The sequence below is a fragment of the Oryzias latipes genome, chromosome 13, assembly GCF_002234675.1.
Source record: "Oryzias latipes chromosome 13, ASM223467v1".
In the NCBI taxonomy this organism is placed as follows: Eukaryota; Metazoa; Chordata; class Actinopteri; order Beloniformes; family Adrianichthyidae; genus Oryzias; species Oryzias latipes.
The window spans coordinates 3,423,158-3,442,785 of NC_019871.2; the positions used below are offsets into that span (position 1 = coordinate 3,423,158).

A 19,628-nucleotide genomic window follows, 5' to 3' on the forward strand; every position below is an offset into this window, starting at 1 on the left:
GTTGTTTCCACCACAAGGACGATCATTTTACTCATGCCCCGCCCACATGGCTAATCGCTCTTTGGCTAATCTGAGAACTGAACTGAGCAAGTGTGACATCAAAATGGTTTACTTCCAACTGCAACCAAATCAAGTCCTTTTAGTCGCCATTATTTTCACAACACAGACGCCGCCATGTTGGAGCCAGACATATCAGTGAGCAGTCATTGGGTTTTCGTTTCTATGACAACCGTGTTGGAAGTCCACACCACTACCACTTGAAGGCGAGCTCGGAAAAATCTGGTGTAACCCTTGTGCTATCTTAGATGACCCCACCCTTCCATTGAGGTGTTCTCCCTACCATGACAAAGGTGGATAAAGGTGGAAAGATTTCATGTTATCCATGGACACCAGTGAAGATCACAAATCATTGAAGAAAAAAGGTTCAGAGCACTGTCTAGTGGGTCTAGATGACCCAACTCCCTATGGTAAAGTGCCTAGGATAGCACAAGGGTTATGTGGGGGCAAGCAGGCTCTACCTACTTTTACTGAGGCATCTGATTGGTCAGTTTATAAATTGACTAATTTGCGATAAAGAATAAAGATAAAGACAAAATATGAAAAAAAAGAGGATTATCAAGATATCAAAAAAAGGATCAGAGCCAGAATGGTTATCCTGACCAATAGAATGAGTAACAGCTGTTCCTCTATAGATGTCTATGGGATTTTGGCTTCTTGGAACCAGCAGGTACTTCCTGTTTGGAACGCCAGGGGGGAGGAGACGTTCAGTCCAGGTCTTATGTACAGTCAAAGGGTGAACTTGGAGATCTGGTTCTGTAGCGGTAATCCCGCTGGAATCGAGTCGATGCAGCGGTTCCTGTCCCCACAGAGCGGTACTCGTGAGGATGGAGGGCGAGAAGAAAAGGGTCATGGAAAGAGATCTCACCCTCTGTTTGGAGTCTCTCTACGAAACCGTGAATTTATTCTGTTACTTGTGGAATTCTGTAAAAACCAACATCTTTATCATCAAAATGTTCACACAGGTTATTGAAGAAATTCAGAAATCTCTCCGTCGCCTTTAGGGGGCGCCGCAGCAAATCACCTCCACGTTAAAATGTCGTATATTGTTTTAAAAATCAAAGTGTAAATGTTATGACATGGTTCATATCCTCCTCGGTTTGTTGTAACCCTTGTGCTATCCTAGGCACTTTACCGTTGGGAGTTGGGTCATCTAGACCCACTAGACAGTGCGCTGAACCTTTTTTCTTCAATGATTTGTGATCTTCACTGGTGTCCATGGATTACATGAAATCTTTCCACCTTTATCCACCTTTGTCATGGTAGGGAGAACACCTCAATGGAAGGGGGGGTCATCTAAGATAGCACAAGGGTTAAAGGGTGAAATGTTTGCTGATGTGTCCACCATCGTTGCTCCTCAGCACCATGGCGGTTCTGACGGGCCTCCTCGCTGCTTCTCCTGATCTTAAATAAACTCCTTAGTTGCCGTATTGCTGCACAAACCCGCTGAGCCTTCGGAAAACAACCCCGTGCCAATCCAGCGTGAAGGTCAGTTTGCCACAACATCCCCCCCCAGAGGAGGAGAAAAAAATGGTGCGGCAGAAATGAAAACTGGGATCACTCCTCACGCTCCCTTTTTACAGCGTCTCTGAAAGTCACTCGTCTCACACATGAGCCGCCATGCAGTGGAGGCTCCCCACAGTAATCCAACAGCTGGACCAGATGTTGGTGGAGAACTCCCGGTTGATGTTACATTCAAACTCTGACCAATCAAGAAAAAAACACTGAAGGCTTAAGGAAAACACCTGTTTTTGTCAATAATCCTGATGCCATGGACACGCTGTGAGGCGCCTTCAAGAAGGCGATGAGAACGGGTTCTTCTTTAGCATTCAGTCCGGTCCAGTGTTGACCCGACACCAGCGTGTGAACTCACAGTTGGAAGAAATGTTGAAGTTGTGTAAATCTGGTGAGTCTTGCTCCAGGCTTTTTCTTTCACAGCTCTATTACAATAAGCAGGAACTTTATAACATTTTCGATAACATCATTTTCATTATTCATTTCTCCTCCGTGATCAATTTTCAAACGGTTGGCACTTCCATGAATGAAAAGGACGTCATCCATTTGTCACCACCAAATCCGAGCCCCTGATTGGCTTAACTTTTAATGGGCGTTCAAGTGTTTGTGCATGGAGCCGGAAAACAGACTTAGAAAGTTGCGTAGTGATTCAGTTTTGCACGCAGAAGCCTAAAAAGTGCAAAAATTGACTTTCGGTTGATCGTTTTTTCTGAGCTTGATGTGAACGTAGCGTGAAATGTTTTCCGTTCATCTGCAAGTTATTCAAAACTCCTGGTTGGTTGGTAGAAAATCCACGAATCCAACAAATCAATGTTCCAAAAATGGTGATTGGGAGGGGCACACTAAGCTTTGTTGAGGGCCTCTCATGGGTCCATCCACTCCCAATCCAGAAACAAACCTCTAACTAGATAAAAACGACTTTAACCCTTATGCTATCCTAGGCACTTTACCATTGGGAGTGGGGTCATCTAGACCCACTAGACAGTGCTCTGAACCTTGTTTCTTCAATGATTTGTGATCTTCACTGGTGTCCATGGATTACATGAAATCTTTCCACCTTTATCCACCTTTGTCATGGTAGGGAGAACATGTCAATGTAAGGGTGGGGTCATCTAAGATAGCACAAGGGTTAAGGTCATCTTCAGTTCAAGCCACGTTTTTTAAGGTCGTCCGGTTTGCACCTGCAGGTTCTACCTGAGCAGAGACTATCGCCTTCTCCTCCGATCCAATCGAGTCCAATCTACTCCTAAGCGTCTTGTTTTACCCGCCGGCTTCAGTGCGGCTGTCATCCAATCCATCCCTCCTGCTTTTCTTTCTTTTGTTCTTTTCCCGCCGCTTCAGGAGCTTTTCTCCCTTTGAATTTTGATTCCTCCCTGGCGTCTTTGTTCTCCTCCCACCTTTCTTTTCCACCTTTCCCCACCGTGTCGAGTCTTCGCCTCCTTGTTAGCCCCCCCACAGATAATCTCCTTCTTGGTTTGTCACACTGGGTTTGATCTCCTCCACCGCAAATCTTTCACACAAAAACTCCTGGGTTGCCTTTAAGTCCCAGTGGGTGTGTTTCTGAGCGCACGGCAGGTTTGACAAACACCTTGATTCACAGCATCTTTGTGTGTGACTCACTTTTGCACAATTTCTAATAGAAATATGTAACTTTATATGCACACTTTTTGCCAGATGGTTTGTGTATCTTCTGTAAGATTCAAACAGATTTACTGAGATTAATGAGTTTAAAAAAAAATAAGAGCTTTAAACTGATGATGCTTTGTAACATTTTTATGTTCTAAAATTAGAAAATCACCTTAAGATGTGTCTGGAAAAGGTTCAAAAACTGCTACTCTAAAATAAAAATTGACCCTTGTTACGGGTCAATTTAACCCACTTTGGTTTTGTTTTGACTAAAGTACGGGTCTTCCTTTTTCTTCATTCAAAGTCCTCAACTGTTGTGGAAAACCCAGACTCTGACCTTCCATGGAACGCCTGTGCTAAATTTCTATTCAACGATGAAGTTGCGGGTAATTTTGACCCGGGTACTTTTACATTGCTGATGTCTTTCCTAGGAGTCTGCAGCCTTTTTGTCTTCGTTACTTCAGGACTAAAACTGCAGATGTTCAGAGTGAACTGCTGACGAGTTGTCTTAACATAAAGATTCAAATAAATGTACAATAGCTTTATCACAGCAGTTGTTTTTGTCCGTTTATCAGCCTCAAACATGTCACCAAATAGGTTTGATTTTACCATTTTAGGTCCTGTCTGCCAGAAAAATGGGAAAAGATCAACTTTGTGGCAAACGCTCTCGCCAGCTTATTGAAGGCCACACCCCTTCCGCTTGAAAGTGGGCTATGCGGAAGCTGTCAATCAAATGTTTTGAGCGTTGGTGTCAAGAGGCTCCACCTACTTTTAGTGAGACAACTGATTAGCCATTTTAGAACTTGAAAAACTTTTACAACAAAAACAAATAGTAAAAAAAAATAATTACAAAGACACAGAAAAGGTTTCAGAGCAAGAATGGTACTTCTGACCAATAGAATGAGTAACAGCCGTTCATTTCTCTATATAATTCTATGGGATCTGGTGTTTTGGAACCCATTTCCTTTTTAGAAAATCAGAGGGGGAGGAGTCAATATGTGGATATTTGGATACTCTACATTATTTTCATCATTTTGTAGAGTATATGTCCTTTAGAAGTGGACATTATTGGCATAATTCATTAATTGATCTAAATCAGATTCATGTGATTTAAGTTAGTTTTTTACAAGAAAAACAATTTTTGACTAATTATTTGTTCTTGATTCCCTTTTCAGCCTAAAAACATTTTTCTTTCACTTTTCTTAAAAGAAAAAAACAATGTATTGGAAATAACGGGGTGGCTTAGGCGTGCCCGCAGCGTGTTCTGTCCAGAAAAACATTCTGAAACGCCCCTGGTGTTTTAGAACTCCATCAATTCTGTGTTTTAGGCCCAAAAGAAGAGGAAACGACCATCCAATGGGGTGGGGGTGCGGTGGGGGGGGGGGGGGGTCTGCAGTTTCCGGATCTTCTCTGGGAGGAGAGGATGCTGCGCCTCTTAAAGCCCCCCTCAGTCAGCGCAGTCTCCTCACTGATGAAGGCGGACATGTGGACGCGGCGCTCGCGCGGATCCCCGTGAGCCTCCACGCGCCGTTTCCAGCCGCATCACCGCAGAGGAAGCGGTGCGGGGGGAGGGAGGGAGCCGCGGGGCGTCTGCTCTGCAGGATCCAGATGTCTTTGTCTCTCATCCACCGCGCGCGCGGCTAACAGCAGTCGACCGGTGGAGGTGACGCGGATGACAGTCGTTGGCGCGGCGCCCACGTTTCCTCTGCGGGGTGGTGGGGGGGGGATGAAACCTGAAATTACCCCCGCGCCCGCCGGTGAGAGCAGATTTATGAGCAGCAGCGTCCATGCCGGCGTTGCGTCTGCGGATGTGACCGGCCGCCGCGAATGAGCCCCGCAGCCTCACGCACGCCGCCGCCGAGCCAGCGAGCTCCGATCCGCTGCTGCACGCGCGGCTCCTACCGAACCGGCCCCCCTCCCGCACCCGGAGCCCGGACTTTTTAATGGCTTTTGTGTTTCGAAGATGGAGGGTTCTGCTGCTGCTCAACGTGCTCGCCGTCGCCGGCTTCATGACATTCTGGACCAAGTGCAACACCCGCAGCGTCCGAGCCGCCGGTCCGGAGGCTCCGCCGGCGGACGGCAGGTGGCTCCGGGCCAATGGGACCGCGCAGGGGCCCAGCATCAGCCACGAAGTGCTGCTGAAGAGGCTCAGCTCTCTGGAGGATGTGGTTTACCGCCAGCTGAACGGTAAAGCGCGCAAAGCTCCATTTGCTCTTAGTAGAATCCGCAAAAATGACTTTTCTTTCTTTCTTTCTTTCTTTCTTTCTTTCTTTCTTTCTTTCTTTCTTTCTTTCTTTCTTTCTTTCTTTCTTTCTTTCTTTCTTTCTTTCTTTCTTTCTTTCTTTCTTTCTTTCTTTCTTTCTTTCTTTCTTTCTTTCTTTCTTTCTTTCTTCCTTCCTTCCTTTCTTCCTTTCTTTCTTCTCGTCTGTGGAGAAGTCCAGCAGAACACTAAAAGATAAGATGTTCGCTTCACTGCTGGAGCTTTATTGCAACAATCAAAAAGAAACGGCTCCAATTGACCCAAAACAAAGACAAAACATTTGACAATAATTCATGAAAAAAGGGCTTTGATGATGCTTAAAAATGTTCAAATGCTAAATTAACGACATTAAAAGGTTTTTAAAATGTGCAGAGAATTTTGTTTTATTTTAGTCCATTTAGACACTAAACCCGGTTGTAGTTGCAACACCTGCTCCTGTGGGGGCGCCGTTTCCCAGAACAGGCTCTAAAGCTGCCTCTCTTTGATGCACATCAAACCCAGTGATGGCTGCCTGTGCATAAACGAGACGCTCCCGCCACGTGTGGGAGGAGCTACCACCCTAAGTTTTAGGGAATGTCCGAATTCACCCAAACCCCTACATAGTGCACTATATCGTGCGTTCACCATTTGGTAGTGTTGTCCGAATCTACAATTCCAAAATCAAGTGCCCTTGAAATATCCCAGAGGTGTCAGTTTAAAACCAGTGTGCATCTTTGCTTACTCGATCGGCGTATATAGACCACAATGCATTGCGTCGTAACAGTTTTTACCAAAATTTTAACTTTCTGAAATCAATGACGTCATATCCGCCGTTTAAAAAATAAAAGTAGTGAGCATGGTGTCCAAATTGCTTTTCAAATTCAGGGCACTACATAGTAGCACTAAATAATTTTATAGTAGTTAGGGGTTAGGGTGGGAATTCGGACACAACCTATATCTTATTTACAAAGCATGGAAGACAAGGACGGTGTTGAGAGATCAGGTTTATTGGCGTCATCATGTTAAAAATAAAACCTTCCGTCTCTCCTTGACCCAGTCGGACAAATTGTTGTCCAGCATTAGTCAGTGGAGGGAAAATATAAAAATAAGAATTGAGTTAAAATAATTGTTTATTATTGTCTCCATACAAATAAGAAAAATATCCTAAAGTTCAAGAGGAGAACGATCAGATTCTCCTCCATATTGGTCTTGGGCTCCACCCCTTGATTGAACAGGTCACATGCCATGAGTCCATGATCGGTTGATGCCACACGTCTTCTTCGCCAAAGTTCTGATTCTTGACGCCCAAATCACACCACAACATCCAAATTCGCGCTTCTGCCAGTGTGGCGAGCTGCAGCCGATGGTCCAATCTCATATTTTGTGCAAATAAAAAGCAAACGTTTTACCGGTCACCGCTAGCTCTACGGAGAAAGTGTGTGTTAGCCTGGGGGTGGGGCTGGAAGCGCAGACTCTTCCTGGAAGGGGCTGTTCTTCACTTTGTGATGTCACAATGTGAGAACCCACTCGTTTTCATGGATTGGGAGGGGCCGGTGCTCAGAGAGCAGGTTTTAAGAGGAATGAAAATATAAAGCGTGAACAGATCAGATGACCGCTTTTGGGTTGTTTTTTGTTAGGAATGAACATTATAAAACACTTAAAAGCTAAAAATAAAGTTGATTTTGCATTATGTAGGCCCTTCAATGTTTAAGTTTGTTAAAATACTACTGCTAGTAACTAAATATGCTAAAAGAGAAAGTGAGCAAAAAGGTAAACTTAACCAAAACAAGAATAAACAATAGCATGAGTCGATGAATTAGCTGAAGAAAAAGTTAATTAAAGTAAACAAAAACTATATTAGCAACTAAATGAACGACCTTGGGAGTATTTCAGGCAGGCAGCTCGAGCAGTGCATTTACCTGGTTACTCCTCCCTTCAGGCAGTTCAGTCTAATCAACTCACCTGTTCTGCGTCCCACTTAAGTTCCAGGTGTGCGGTCCAATCCCTCTTCTTCCATTTCCATGAGCTCTGCGTTCATTTTGCCCCCCCTTCCTCCCCGGCTTCCAGCTGTGAGCTCTGTTAGTTTTCTATGGAGATCTTTGTTTTATGTGTCTGAACGGAGCCTTATGCCAAACTAAAAGAAATATGGAATACATCTTCTTTACTGCATGAGTTGTCTGACTGAAATGCTATATTTGTAACGAAGCTGAATAATGGTAAAAAAAAAAAAAACCTAACCCTAACCCTGACATCCTCAAACAAATTGTTGTGGTTCCACAACAAAAATAAAGTTGTTTTCTAGGTTTTTCTTATAAGTATTTTGAAAATTGATCAGTAATCAGCTGAGAATTTGCCTGTTTTGACAGCCACTCACTGTGAGTGACTCAGCCGGACTCAAGGATCCTGAAGTGCGGTCTCCTCTTGTTTGCTCTGCTCAGGCCTTTCCAAATCCCTGGGCTTGATTGAAGGCTTCGGGGGTCGAGGTAAAGGCGGCCTCGCTGCCACGCTGTTACCGGGCGAGGAAAGCGACGCCAAACACCTGCGGGACAAGTACGGCTACAACGCTTACCTCAGTGACAGAATCTCTCTGGATCGGACCATTCCGGACCACCGGCCGAGCAAGTGAGTCCACGGCAGTTGAAAACTTTAAAAAGTAAAAAAAAAAACACACGAGAAAAAGAGACAATTAGTGCCCACCGTGGTCCCGACAGCCTTTTAAAATGAGCGTAAATAATTCAGCAGCAGTTTTTTTCACCGCACATTGCGCCATAAGCAGTCTTAATTGGAACATTTCCTATAGTGGAAGGAAAAAACCTAATTACAGCTGTTGAGGGTCCATTGAATAATTTAAATGGAACAGTTTCTGCGCTGAAAAGTGGGCTACGTCTGTTTAGTTTTCTAGTAAGTGAATGAACATCCAATGAAAGGCTGTGCTTTTCAGACATTCGCTGCTGAGAAGAAGTATTTTACCTTTTCAAAATGATCATTTTATATAATCATCACATTTATCTTGGGAACAAAAGCTGTTTTGTGTAAAGAGATGACTGACTTTCTTTTGTGGCTAAAACCATCTGAAATTGCATTTGTTTTTATTATTCTACAATGTGTTCCATCAATGAATCCCTTAAACGGAAGCTGTCTGGCAAGGAAAAGTTTAAGAGTTATTCCAAGAAAGCAATGATAAATAATTAACTATTAAATGCTAAAATAAAATCCAAAAAATCCAGTCCTGGGAAAAGAGAGATGCTTGAGCACTAAAGACTGGTTAAAATGTTAAAAATATAAAACAACATTCAGGTTCATTACCCAAAAATATGTTTTGGACAGCTAGAGGAGCTGAACAAAGCTCAAAGATGCAATAGAAAAGTGAAACATTTAACCACAAGAATGATAAATGAATTTGGGCCTGCACAATAAATCGCAAATTTATCGTCATCGCAATATTGAGCAGTGTAATATAGATATCGCAAAAGTTGGTGAAAATTGCGAAAATTACAATAAATGAAATCTTTAAGTATTTAACGAATTAAATAAATCCCGTTATCCATTCGACCAATCAGATGGAACCCTTTTACATTAGATCAGGGGTCGGGAACCTTTTTTGCCGAGAGAGCCATAAACGCCACATATTTTTTAATGTAATTTACTTTTCTGCCAAAAAAAAAAATATTAAAAACTTAAATATGTGAATTCATCCGAAAAAAAGCAAAACATTTACCCACCAATTGATAAATACAATGCTGACATGCTAAAGGTAAGGTTAGCTACAATGGTACGTGCTATGCTAGCTCAAACGTGCTGAGTCATGCTGACAAATAGAAAAAACAAGAATTTTTTTTCCAAGAAATTCAGAATTTTAATTAATTATGTTAATGTATTATAAACAGACTGCAACAATGTGAGGTTAGCTAAAATAGGTTTTTCACAGCTTTAGTGAAGCTGAACAATGCCCAAAGACCTAACCTTTGTGACAAGGATGCCAAATTGAAGTAAATCAGATCAGGCAAAGAAAAGCAAATCAGTCAACCAACAGAATGCTGCCAAGCTAGGCTATACATATATTTTTTCCAGATAGAGAGAAACTCCAAAAGCTTCTTAATTTTAAAAAGGCTATAATAATGATTCATGTTCTAAATAACTACTGAGTACTTAAATCTAAGTGGCTACAAATCTAATGCTTTAGGTCTTTGTGAATCGTGGTAACCTTTTTTCTACACTGAAAAAATATTGACGAATCTTTCCAGAAAATTTTGAAAAACCTAATCACCGGAGATCAGAAAAAACAAAGACTTTTCATATTTTTGTGACAGCAACACCTTAAAAAAAATAAGAAGAATTGCACAAAATACCTTTGGACTTGAGAAACACTCATAATTAGTCATCACAAACACTTAAGAGCTGTTTTTCTTGCCAAAGACAGCACAGTCAGCGATCAGGTCAAGTGGGAAATTATTTAGTCATCTAGACCAAGGCATTTTTGGACAATTTCCTTTTACTAATAAATAAAATCCCTATTTAAAACCAATTTTCTACGTTAAGTCTGATCATCTGGGTCACAACTCTGGACTACGTTGTCTTAATTTGGTTGCACTCCATGGTTTTTGCCTGTAGGTGTCCCTTTAACCTTCACCTCAAAGACACTGAAATGTTCCCCGAAGGGCTTTTACTTTTGCGAATAGTTCAGTCGGAGCATAGTGGCCGCCCTTGGAACAGTTGATCGCCAGCAGATGTTTCACTCACGAGTCATTAACTGAATATTTCACAGCTGTTTGACGATCTGCAGTCGAGTGTAATCAACCAGGTGTAAAGCACAGCCATTATCCTCTTCATCATTTTGCTTCATCTTCACAGTTAAAGTTTTGTTTAATTTATTCAGGTTTATTTCAGTCTTTGATGGGTCGGGGCGATAAAACAATAGTGAAATATATTGCGATACAATTTTTACTTGATAGAAGAATGAGTCTATCGTGAGAGATTTTTATTTTGAAGGGGCTTAAATTAATCTCCAGTTCTGAAGATTTTCTTCTCTTTGGCGAGTGAAAGTTAGATGGTTAGTCGCCACATGGCGAGTAAACGTTTGTGTAAACATAGTCATGATTATTAACTCTCCCTTTATTTAGATTTTTGGCAATTCCTCCTTCTCTGCATCACAGAAGATATACAAACGCACATGAGACACACTCCACCCCCGGGTTTACTTCACCTGTGTGTGGCGTTCAGCTTAAGGTGATGAAACAGCGGAACATGCAGCGATTTTTAACAGTATCCAGTCAGAACTGGAGGATGAAGGTCCTTCACTTGTTGCAGGAACAGACAGATGTTGATTTGGAGACGGCACTGGCGTTAGACGCTGATGCTATGATGCTAACGATGCTATGCTAACGAGCTGTTTCGTCTGTCGCCTCAATGTAAACACGGACCGGTTTATAGTCGGACAGTATTTTCACGGACTGGACAAGAGGTGGTGGATAAATAAAATTGCACTGCAAATTGTGCAGAAGGCACGTTTCTTCTAAAACTGGAAATACCACCAACCGTTATTTTTATCACCTAAAGCAGAGCTGGCAAATATTCTCAATCTCAGACTGAGAATTATGCAGCAAAAACAACAAAGGTCAGACCTGCACAGCAGCAACAGTCTACACTACCAGAAGACATCCTGACTATTGGATTGTACTTACTAGCTTATTCACAGGATGTTGACTAAAATGTTGGTCAATTTTATGTTTGTTCTGCAAAACTTGAAAACATTAGAATTTATTTGTAGAATTAATGTTTTGTTTTTGAATGGAACTGATCAAACAGTTTAGCATTCCGTTTTATGTATGTTGTGTCCTAATTCCCACCTTAACCCCTAACTACAAACGATCTAGTGCCCTGAATTTTAAAAGCAATTGCGTACACCACGCTCACTACTTTTTTTTTTGTTAAACGGCACATATGACGTCATCGATTTCCAAAAGTTAAAATTTTATTGTTATGAGCTTTTCACAACGATTATGAGTCCACCGTCTTCTGAAAATAAAAGCAATGATTTACTAAAACAATACATTTAAATACATTTTTTGTTTTTTGGAATTGTAGATTCGGTTAGCACTACAAAATGTCGAACGCCCTATATAGTGCACTATGTAGGGGTTAGGGTGGGAGTTCAGACATAGTCTATGTACTATTTTGAAACTTGAAAGCTTTTGCTTTAAACCTGTTCCTTCAGTTCATCGGTTATGTTGAAAGTATGACGGAGAATAAATGTTTAAATCTGAGCAACCTGCTGATGACCACACATTTCTGTTATGAGGTACAGAGTCTCCACATTTGACAAAAATACAGTAGTTATTTTGGATTATAACGTGATATATATCGTTATCACCCGATATGAAAAAAAAAACTGTGAAATACAGTCCCAGTCTTTTTTGAAGAAAATAATAATGTTGATTCTTTTGCAGAACATTTTGAGCCCAGACTTTACTGTAAATGGCTGTGAAACCTTCAAAGTACTGGGTGGAACAGGAGTCCCAAAATTGGAATTTGTCCTGATTTAGTCGTAATTTTTATAATTGTCGTATTGTTTTACAGATAAAAAAAAGCTGAAACATATATATTTTAAATGTATTTTCAAGCATAATACACTTTAAACAATATTTGCTATAAATTGGTTCCAATGCTAAAAGGGGTAAACATTTAGTTTTTCTTCATGGTCGTAACAAACACTCATCCAACACGCACGGGTATGTCAGGGTGGAGGAGGTTAGATTTTTTATTTCTAAGAAGGCCTCTTTCACTCTGGAGCAGGGGGCGGGAACGTTTTTGGCCGAGAGAGCCATAAACGCCACATATTTTTAAATGTAATTTCGAAAGAGCCATACAATAATGTAGCGTCCCTTTACCACACTGAGGCACGGAGACTTAACCTCTTTTAAGGTTCTTTATTCTGGTTACTGTAGACCGAAACCAGCACCGTACAACTTATGCAGCAACTTCGGAATCTGTCCCGGCGAGAGCGCTTCTCCCAACTTTTTTATTCCCTCACTGCCACAACAGCCCTCCTATTTCCTTTATTTGGCCCATAGCTAAACCCCATTGGTCCAAACTCCCCAACGACAGGCTGAGCGACAGAACTGAGGGCCAATCAGCATCTCTGCTTGATGCGTTCAATGAACTCCGAAAAGTAGAACATGACCAAACAGCCACCCAGTCCAACTCAGTCCACTACAGAGACCGGAGGGAGCAGTTGTAGGCACAGCAATTCACAGGTTTCCGGCTGGTACAAACTCTGTGAAATAACAGATAATAGCAAAGTGATGGTGGTGCAGATTTTTTTTCTCCAAGCACCGCAACTACTGCGCGCCCCCCCTGGCATTGCATCGCACCCGAGAAGGACTGGTCTAATGAAAAAAAAATAGTATAATTAAAGATTTGTCTACGAGCCACATGTGACCATCAAAAGAGCCATATATGGCCCCCAAGCCACAGGTTCCCGACCCCTGCTCTGGGGCATTAAGGACAAACAGACAATCCGTTTGAAAGTCACTAACATCAAAATGCCGTTAGCCGGTTTCTGCATGTTGTCTTGGGTGGTGGGCCACAGGACCCCAAGTTCTCCTTCGTTACCCAGGAGCTCTCTTATGTTGCTGGGATAAAAGCTGCGTGCGAAGCGTGTTGGAGTGTGATAAATTCCGGCTCAGCAGCAGGATGTCGGCAGAAGTGTGATGAGTCTGTGCTGGACAGAGGCTCTCTAGACAGTAGGTGGGGTCGAAACCTGATGGGGGCGCCAGAATTTAGAATATTGACGTAAAGTGACTGGTATGAACCTGCCTGGTTAATCTGTCAGGTCACATGAAGAGTAGCCGTCAGCTGATGACCCATCTCCATTCGTCACATTCAGAAGAATCAGCAAAGCTGTACTTGTAAAGTTCACACTCTCACGTTCATTTGTTTCCCACGCACTGCTGTTGGGTCCTCATGCTGACTTAAGATCCTCTGGCTTTAATAAATAAAGCATCTGCCACGTGTTTGTTCCCACAGTGAACATTAGCGCTTTTGTGATGTAAGAAAAAAAACAACCAAACTCCTGAAAAATGATCTAGAGGTTGAAAAATATCTCTCCAAGTCAGACCGCAAGCATTGGATTTATGTTCAATTTGGGCTCTGAACATAATGAGGGATGAGAAATGCAACCACATAGAGAAACCTTCCTTCATTCCGTCTTGTATTCTTGTATTTTTCAGGTTGTGTCATAATTTCAAAGATGACTATGTTTCTTACAATGAAAAAAAAGGTTCTTCTCAAAACAAGTTAAACAAGAAACAAGAATTGGTCTTTTGATTTTTTGATGTCTTGCCCAAAATTAAATATTAAAATTAGCTAAAAAACTGTCATATTTCGGTCAATAACTCTGGTAAGATAAATGTGTCCTAAAATATAAATAAATGTAGGTTTACCTTCAAATTTTTGTCCTTTTAAAAGCGTTGGTACCATGTTATTAGTAAAATAAATCCTTTCAGTTTTATCATGTCAAACAATCTGTTTGTTGAAACAAAACACTCATCATTCACTAATCAAACTTCTGCCTGAAAACATTTGAAAAACTTGTCTTAACAGACTACGTTCACACTGCAGGCTGAAATGAACCAATTCCGATTTTTTTGCCCCAATGCGACCTGTATCTGATCTTTTCATGACAGTCTGAACGACACAGATCCGATCTTTTCAAATTGCGACCCATGCCACTTGGGTATGTGGTCCTGAATCCGATACGTATGAGATCTTTTGAAATGCGACCGCCGTCTGAACGGCCAGGCCACATGTATCCGACCCGTACGTCACTAGCTGCGTTTACATGGACAAAAGTAATCAGAAAGAACGCCTGATCGGAAGAAAAATGTGTCATGTAAACCCGCTGTTCGGAATACTCTGTCCTGATCAGACTCGTTCAGATCAAAATTCCTAGATAGGTGGGTTATGCCGATTGTTGATCCGATCGTTGTTCATGTAAACGGTTCATTCCGATCGTGTGTTACTACTGCTCTGGTTTAATGACATGCATAGACGGTGTTTCGCTCCAGAGAAAGCTTTGGAGCTCAAACAGGACGACCTGCTGCTCCGCGGAGGCCCGGTGAGAAGCGCCACTCCGCCGTCGCCCCGCTGGCTCTTCGCCTCTCCCATCTCTTACACCCCTCACAAGGGGGGTGCGGGGTAGGAGCGCTTCATGCCCCGTGACGTCTGGACCCTGCGCGGTCCGGGCTCGGGTGCCGATGGAATGAGCGAACTGTGTCTCTGAGCAGAGCAGCCGTATGGATAACTTTGTGTTTGATCTCCATTCCACAACAGTGGGTACAGACGATCCCAGCTCCAATGCCTTCTTTAAAGGAGAAGATTGTAATTGTGCTGCTCCTTTGTGAAAGTAAATGTAATAATGCAAAAAGAGCTCCAACAACACTGTTGTTGACATCCATTGTTAGCTACTTCCGCAAACAACGAGTGACGTCGTTCACTGTTGAGTACTCTTCTGCGCATCGGGTCACTTCTAGGTCATTTCACGGTCACACAGGAGATCACAAAAGTTCGGATTTAATTGGAAATGTGAACGGCCTTGCACAAAAATCGTATTTTTTCAAAATATCTGAATTGAGCATTAAGCCCTGCAGTGTGAACGTAGCCTTAGAGATAGAGAATGAGATGTTTTGAGATCAAACAACTGAAGATGTTTTGTCTTAAGACAAGTAGGGTTGTGCCGATGGACGATATCATCGTCCATCGTGATGGGTGACTGACATCCCGATGGAGAGACCACCATCGTGATGCCACGCCCCCGCCACGTTGCGCGTCGACACCATAAGCCGCGGTTACATGTACAAAATATCTTGATGGGATCAATGGTCGGATTAGAATCCAACCGTGTACATGGGCACAGAAAAATGTTTTCAGAATATAAAAACGTTCACTAAGGTCACACTTTCCGTCGGAATAAATCATTCGCACATGCGCAGTAGGGTTTGAAAACCGGAAGGATATAAATTCCGCCGAGCGGCCTTTTTTTTCAAACTTTATTGAATGTAACACTTCAATACAAAACATTGTTAAACAGCGCCGAGCGGCTATATACATTGACATGTCAGCTCGGTAAAATACGAGATGATCTTCTAAATGTGCTTTTAATAATGTCACGGTTATTATGAAACACCTGTTCGCTCATCATTTGAATTTTAATCCGTGTGGTCAGTGCTTTTTCTGAACGAAGCCAGGATTAGCAGTATGCTAACACGGGCTAACAACATTAGCTTTGGGTGGTGCTGCTTGCTGGCTGCACGTAAACATGTAAGAATAACATCAGCCTTTATTTAGTCGGGACACGACTGGAAACACAAATCCGCGTGATTGTTTGAATGTTTTCTAAGGACTGAGCGACATTTCTGCTTTGAAGCTCAAACCGCTGTGTCTGCTGACGATCCGAGCTGTGCTCAGACACACACTTTTAGACCCGGTTCTGAGTTCGGTTGTTTGTACCCCTAGAGCTGCAGGACGGATCGCAGTCTTAAATCTCCCACACATAGCGCTCATGTAACAAAGCACCCCCCCCCCCCTTCCCCTCAAACACAAAGTTGTAAGTCCGCGCTCCGCCGGTCCACGGGAGCGGACTTCTTCTTTTCTATTTTGTTTGTTACTGTTTTTGTTAAAGTCACTTCCCTCAGTTTATACTGGATCATTGCGGATTAAACATTAGTTGGGAAATAAAATGAAAAAAGCAAAAAAACGAATAGCAGTTATATAAGAACGAAAAATGTAAAAATACCCCCCAACCCCCCCGTGGATATCATTGTCCATCCCGATGGTTGACAGCAAACATCGTCAACGGCCAATTTAAGGGACATCGCCCAACCCTAAAGACAAGTTGTTCCATCAATACTGAAAAGTTGCTAGAAAAGTTGATTTTGTCTTATATGAAGTTACTGAGATGTTACAACAAAATATTAGACCAAAATAATTGAGTTTTGTGTTTCTGCAGTGTAAATATTTGACGCCCATAAAAAGCGCACACAAGTGTTTTTAACTATTTTTAACTAACCTAACTTTTTTTAATACTTTTCATTTTTCATACACATTTTTTTAAGTAGATTTTGTACGAAATGTTAACTTTTTGTTTTGTTTTGCATAAACTAGAATGCATGTTTTAAAAACAGGAAATGTAGCAGAAAAATGTTCACTGTTTCCATAAGGAAACAAAAACTATCACATGTTCATGAAGATCCACTGTGGATGTGATCTTTAGATCATAGAGGGAATCATGTTGGACTAGTTTGACATAACTGTTAATTGTATCATTTATAGTATTACCGTTGCCTCTGAACTCCATTTAAACCTGTCGCAAAGATTTGTCTTAACATTACTGTAATCTGAGTACATCAGTCAATAAAACCTATAGAAAAGTTTACATCACTTAATATTTTCAGGTTTGTACCAATTCTCCCCTGAAAAGTTGAATTCTGTCTTACAGATTTTTTACTGATTTCATTAAAAAAAAAGAGTGATCTGCATCGTTTCACACAGGAAATAACATTCCTGATTACAACCCAAACAGAGGAAAGCCTTTTCTTCTAAACTTAAATCTAGAACCACCCCTCTCTCTCCATTAAAGCTAAGAAAAAGGCTGTAAAAAGGGTCTCCTGTGAGCAAAACACACTCTGTGTAAAAAGCAAATGAGAGGAGAAAAGGTCTTTGTGACCGCGGGCTGAAAGGGAAACATCAGCATCTCCCCAGAGGAGGTTTGGTTCTAAGTCACTGGAACAAAAGGACACTTTAATGTTCAAAACACCGTTTGACTTTTCTCCTACAGATGCAGGAAGGTCAGCTACCCAAGAGATCTTCCACAGATCTCCCTCATCTTCATCTTTGTCAACGAGGCCTTATCTGTGATTCTGCGATCGGTCCACTCGGCTGTCAATCATACGCCGGCTCACCTGCTCAAAGAGATCATCTTGGTGGACGACAACAGCGATGACGGTCAGTACACGAACCACATCCCAGAACTTGTGGTCTCTGCATAATAAAACGACGTAGTGGGGAAACTATTGACCTTCATTTTCTTCTTGTTTAGAGTCATTCCACATTTGATTGCGTTTGGGTCAGAACCTTACCATTGTTCTCTGGGGAAACATCACTTCCAGTTGGACCTAATGTCATTAAAACATTCAAGAGTTTAATTCCACATATATTTTTCTATTATTGTTCAGACTGAATGCCCGCATCGTGATGCTACCACCACCATGCCATGGCATGGCTGTCCAACCTTGGTTTTTGAGCTCGACTACCCTACTTGATTTCTGGCTCTCTCTGTTCTACATGTTGCAGATTACCAGCATCAGGTGTGTTCAGTCAGTTAGATGTGGAAACACCTGAGTCAGATGATCAGCAACAAGGAGTGAAGGGACAGCTGGGAAACAGTCAAGACCAGGGTTAGGCATATAATGGGATCTCCCAGGACATTATCTGGTCCTACATTAATATTTAACTTAAACTTGAAAAATAAAAGCTGTCCTTTGTCAGCCAACATAAAGGACATTTTCATATTCTGAAATGTAAACTCCAGAATAACAGCTGTTTACAGACCAGTCCCACCAGAAAGCTCACGTTACATCCCAGAGTTGTATATCAACAATGGGGTTCGTTGGCGTTTAATTATTTCTTTGTTCAGTTTGCTTGTTCACCTTTCGGCATATCCCTACAGGGGTCGCCACAGCAAATCAGCTTTCACTGATTTGCACAGGTGGTTTGGCAGCAAGTTTTACGCCGGATGGCCTTCCTGATACAACCCTGTATTTAATTTGGGCAGGGGACCGGCACAGGGGGGCCCAAATTTGGGTCGCCTTGTGGCTAGATTTTGCTAACATTAGAGCAGCAAGTTTTTGTGGCTACCATCACAGGCTGATGCATCTTATTGCAACAAACCAAAAAGCTATAGAAATATTTCCTCCTTTTCTATAGGTGGACATGACAGAGAAATATAAACTAAAGAAAAAAAGAAGCAAGAATTAGCTGCATTCACATGTACACGATTTGCACCTCAAATTAGACTAACAAGTCAAAAATCTATAAAATAAAGTAGAGCATTGAGCATAGAGTGTTTTATTTATTTAAATGAGTCTTTTTTTTGCTTTTGTTTTCTAAAAATGTAGACAGCTAAATCTAAAATGGTTTGACTATAAACATGTCAGTCAAGTAAAGAAAAAGGGGCCTTTCTGGCAACCTATATATGTATATGTTTGTTAAACATTTACAAACTGAATAATGTAGGAATAAAATGAAAGAATAATATACCATTGAGTCTTATTCTGTCTAAACAAAATCAAAAATACAATTATTATTGTTGTTGTTTTATAAGAAAATTATCAGAACCTAATTCAAAATAAAATACTTTTGCAATTTCACAAGGATTTCCATTTGGGTTATGGTCTCCATGAATACTAATTATTCTAAGTACTTTTCTCTGTCAGTTTTCCTTTTCTTATTTCCTTGCTCTGAAGCACATTACCTAATTAGCTGGAGAGAAATGCTTTAACCCCAGGTCACGACCCTGTTAAAGCCCATTCATGAGATGATACGTCTTGGTGACAGACTTAGACACTTCACTTTAAGACAACTGAATGCTTTTCAGGACTTGTTGTAGCAAAATTATACTTTACTTATTTTAAGTATCAACAACCAAATCTAAATTTCTATGTACATTATCTACATTTCTGCATTCCATCCCTGTCATAAAAATACAACTTTACAGTTCAATTCTGTGCCTAAACTTAAGGTACCAAACTTGTATTTTACTCTTAACCATTAATTCTGGGGGACCAACTAAGTGGCCTAAACGCAGTGTCCCCCTCCTGAGGCTGGTAGGTCATGGGCTCAAATCCATGGTGGAGTCATATCAAAGAGACTTAAGGTGAATTCAGACTAGAACAGGGGTCGGCAACCCATGGCTCCGGAGCCACATGTGGCTCTTTCATCCATCTGTTGTGGCTCCCTGTGACTTTGGAAAATAATTAGTATTTTATAATAATACAATTTTATTTTATTTTTTTCATTTTTCATGGCATTTCAAAGGCGCTGCTGGCTCCGCACGAAGCGCGAGCCACATAAAAAACAGCTTCGTAATGAGCTTTAATAAACACTCCGATCTTCTGCCGGGAACTCGACGTACCGC

At 41.6% G+C, this 19,628-nt stretch overlaps 1 protein-coding gene across 1 annotated transcript in view; it reads left to right on the plus strand.

The window, feature by feature from the left end:
- Positions 1-5,141: 5,141 nt before the first annotated feature.
- Positions 5,142-19,628, plus strand: part of galnt17 (polypeptide N-acetylgalactosaminyltransferase 17) — a 40,883-nt gene continuing 26,396 nt past the window's right edge. Inside the window, exons 1-3 of the mRNA XM_023961680.1 lie at positions 5,142-5,385; positions 7,876-8,059; positions 17,271-17,437. Of these exons, the coding sequence (XP_023817448.1) occupies positions 5,142-5,385; positions 7,876-8,059; positions 17,271-17,437 (595 nt within the window). The remainder of the gene's footprint in view (positions 5,386-7,875; positions 8,060-17,270; positions 17,438-19,628) is intronic.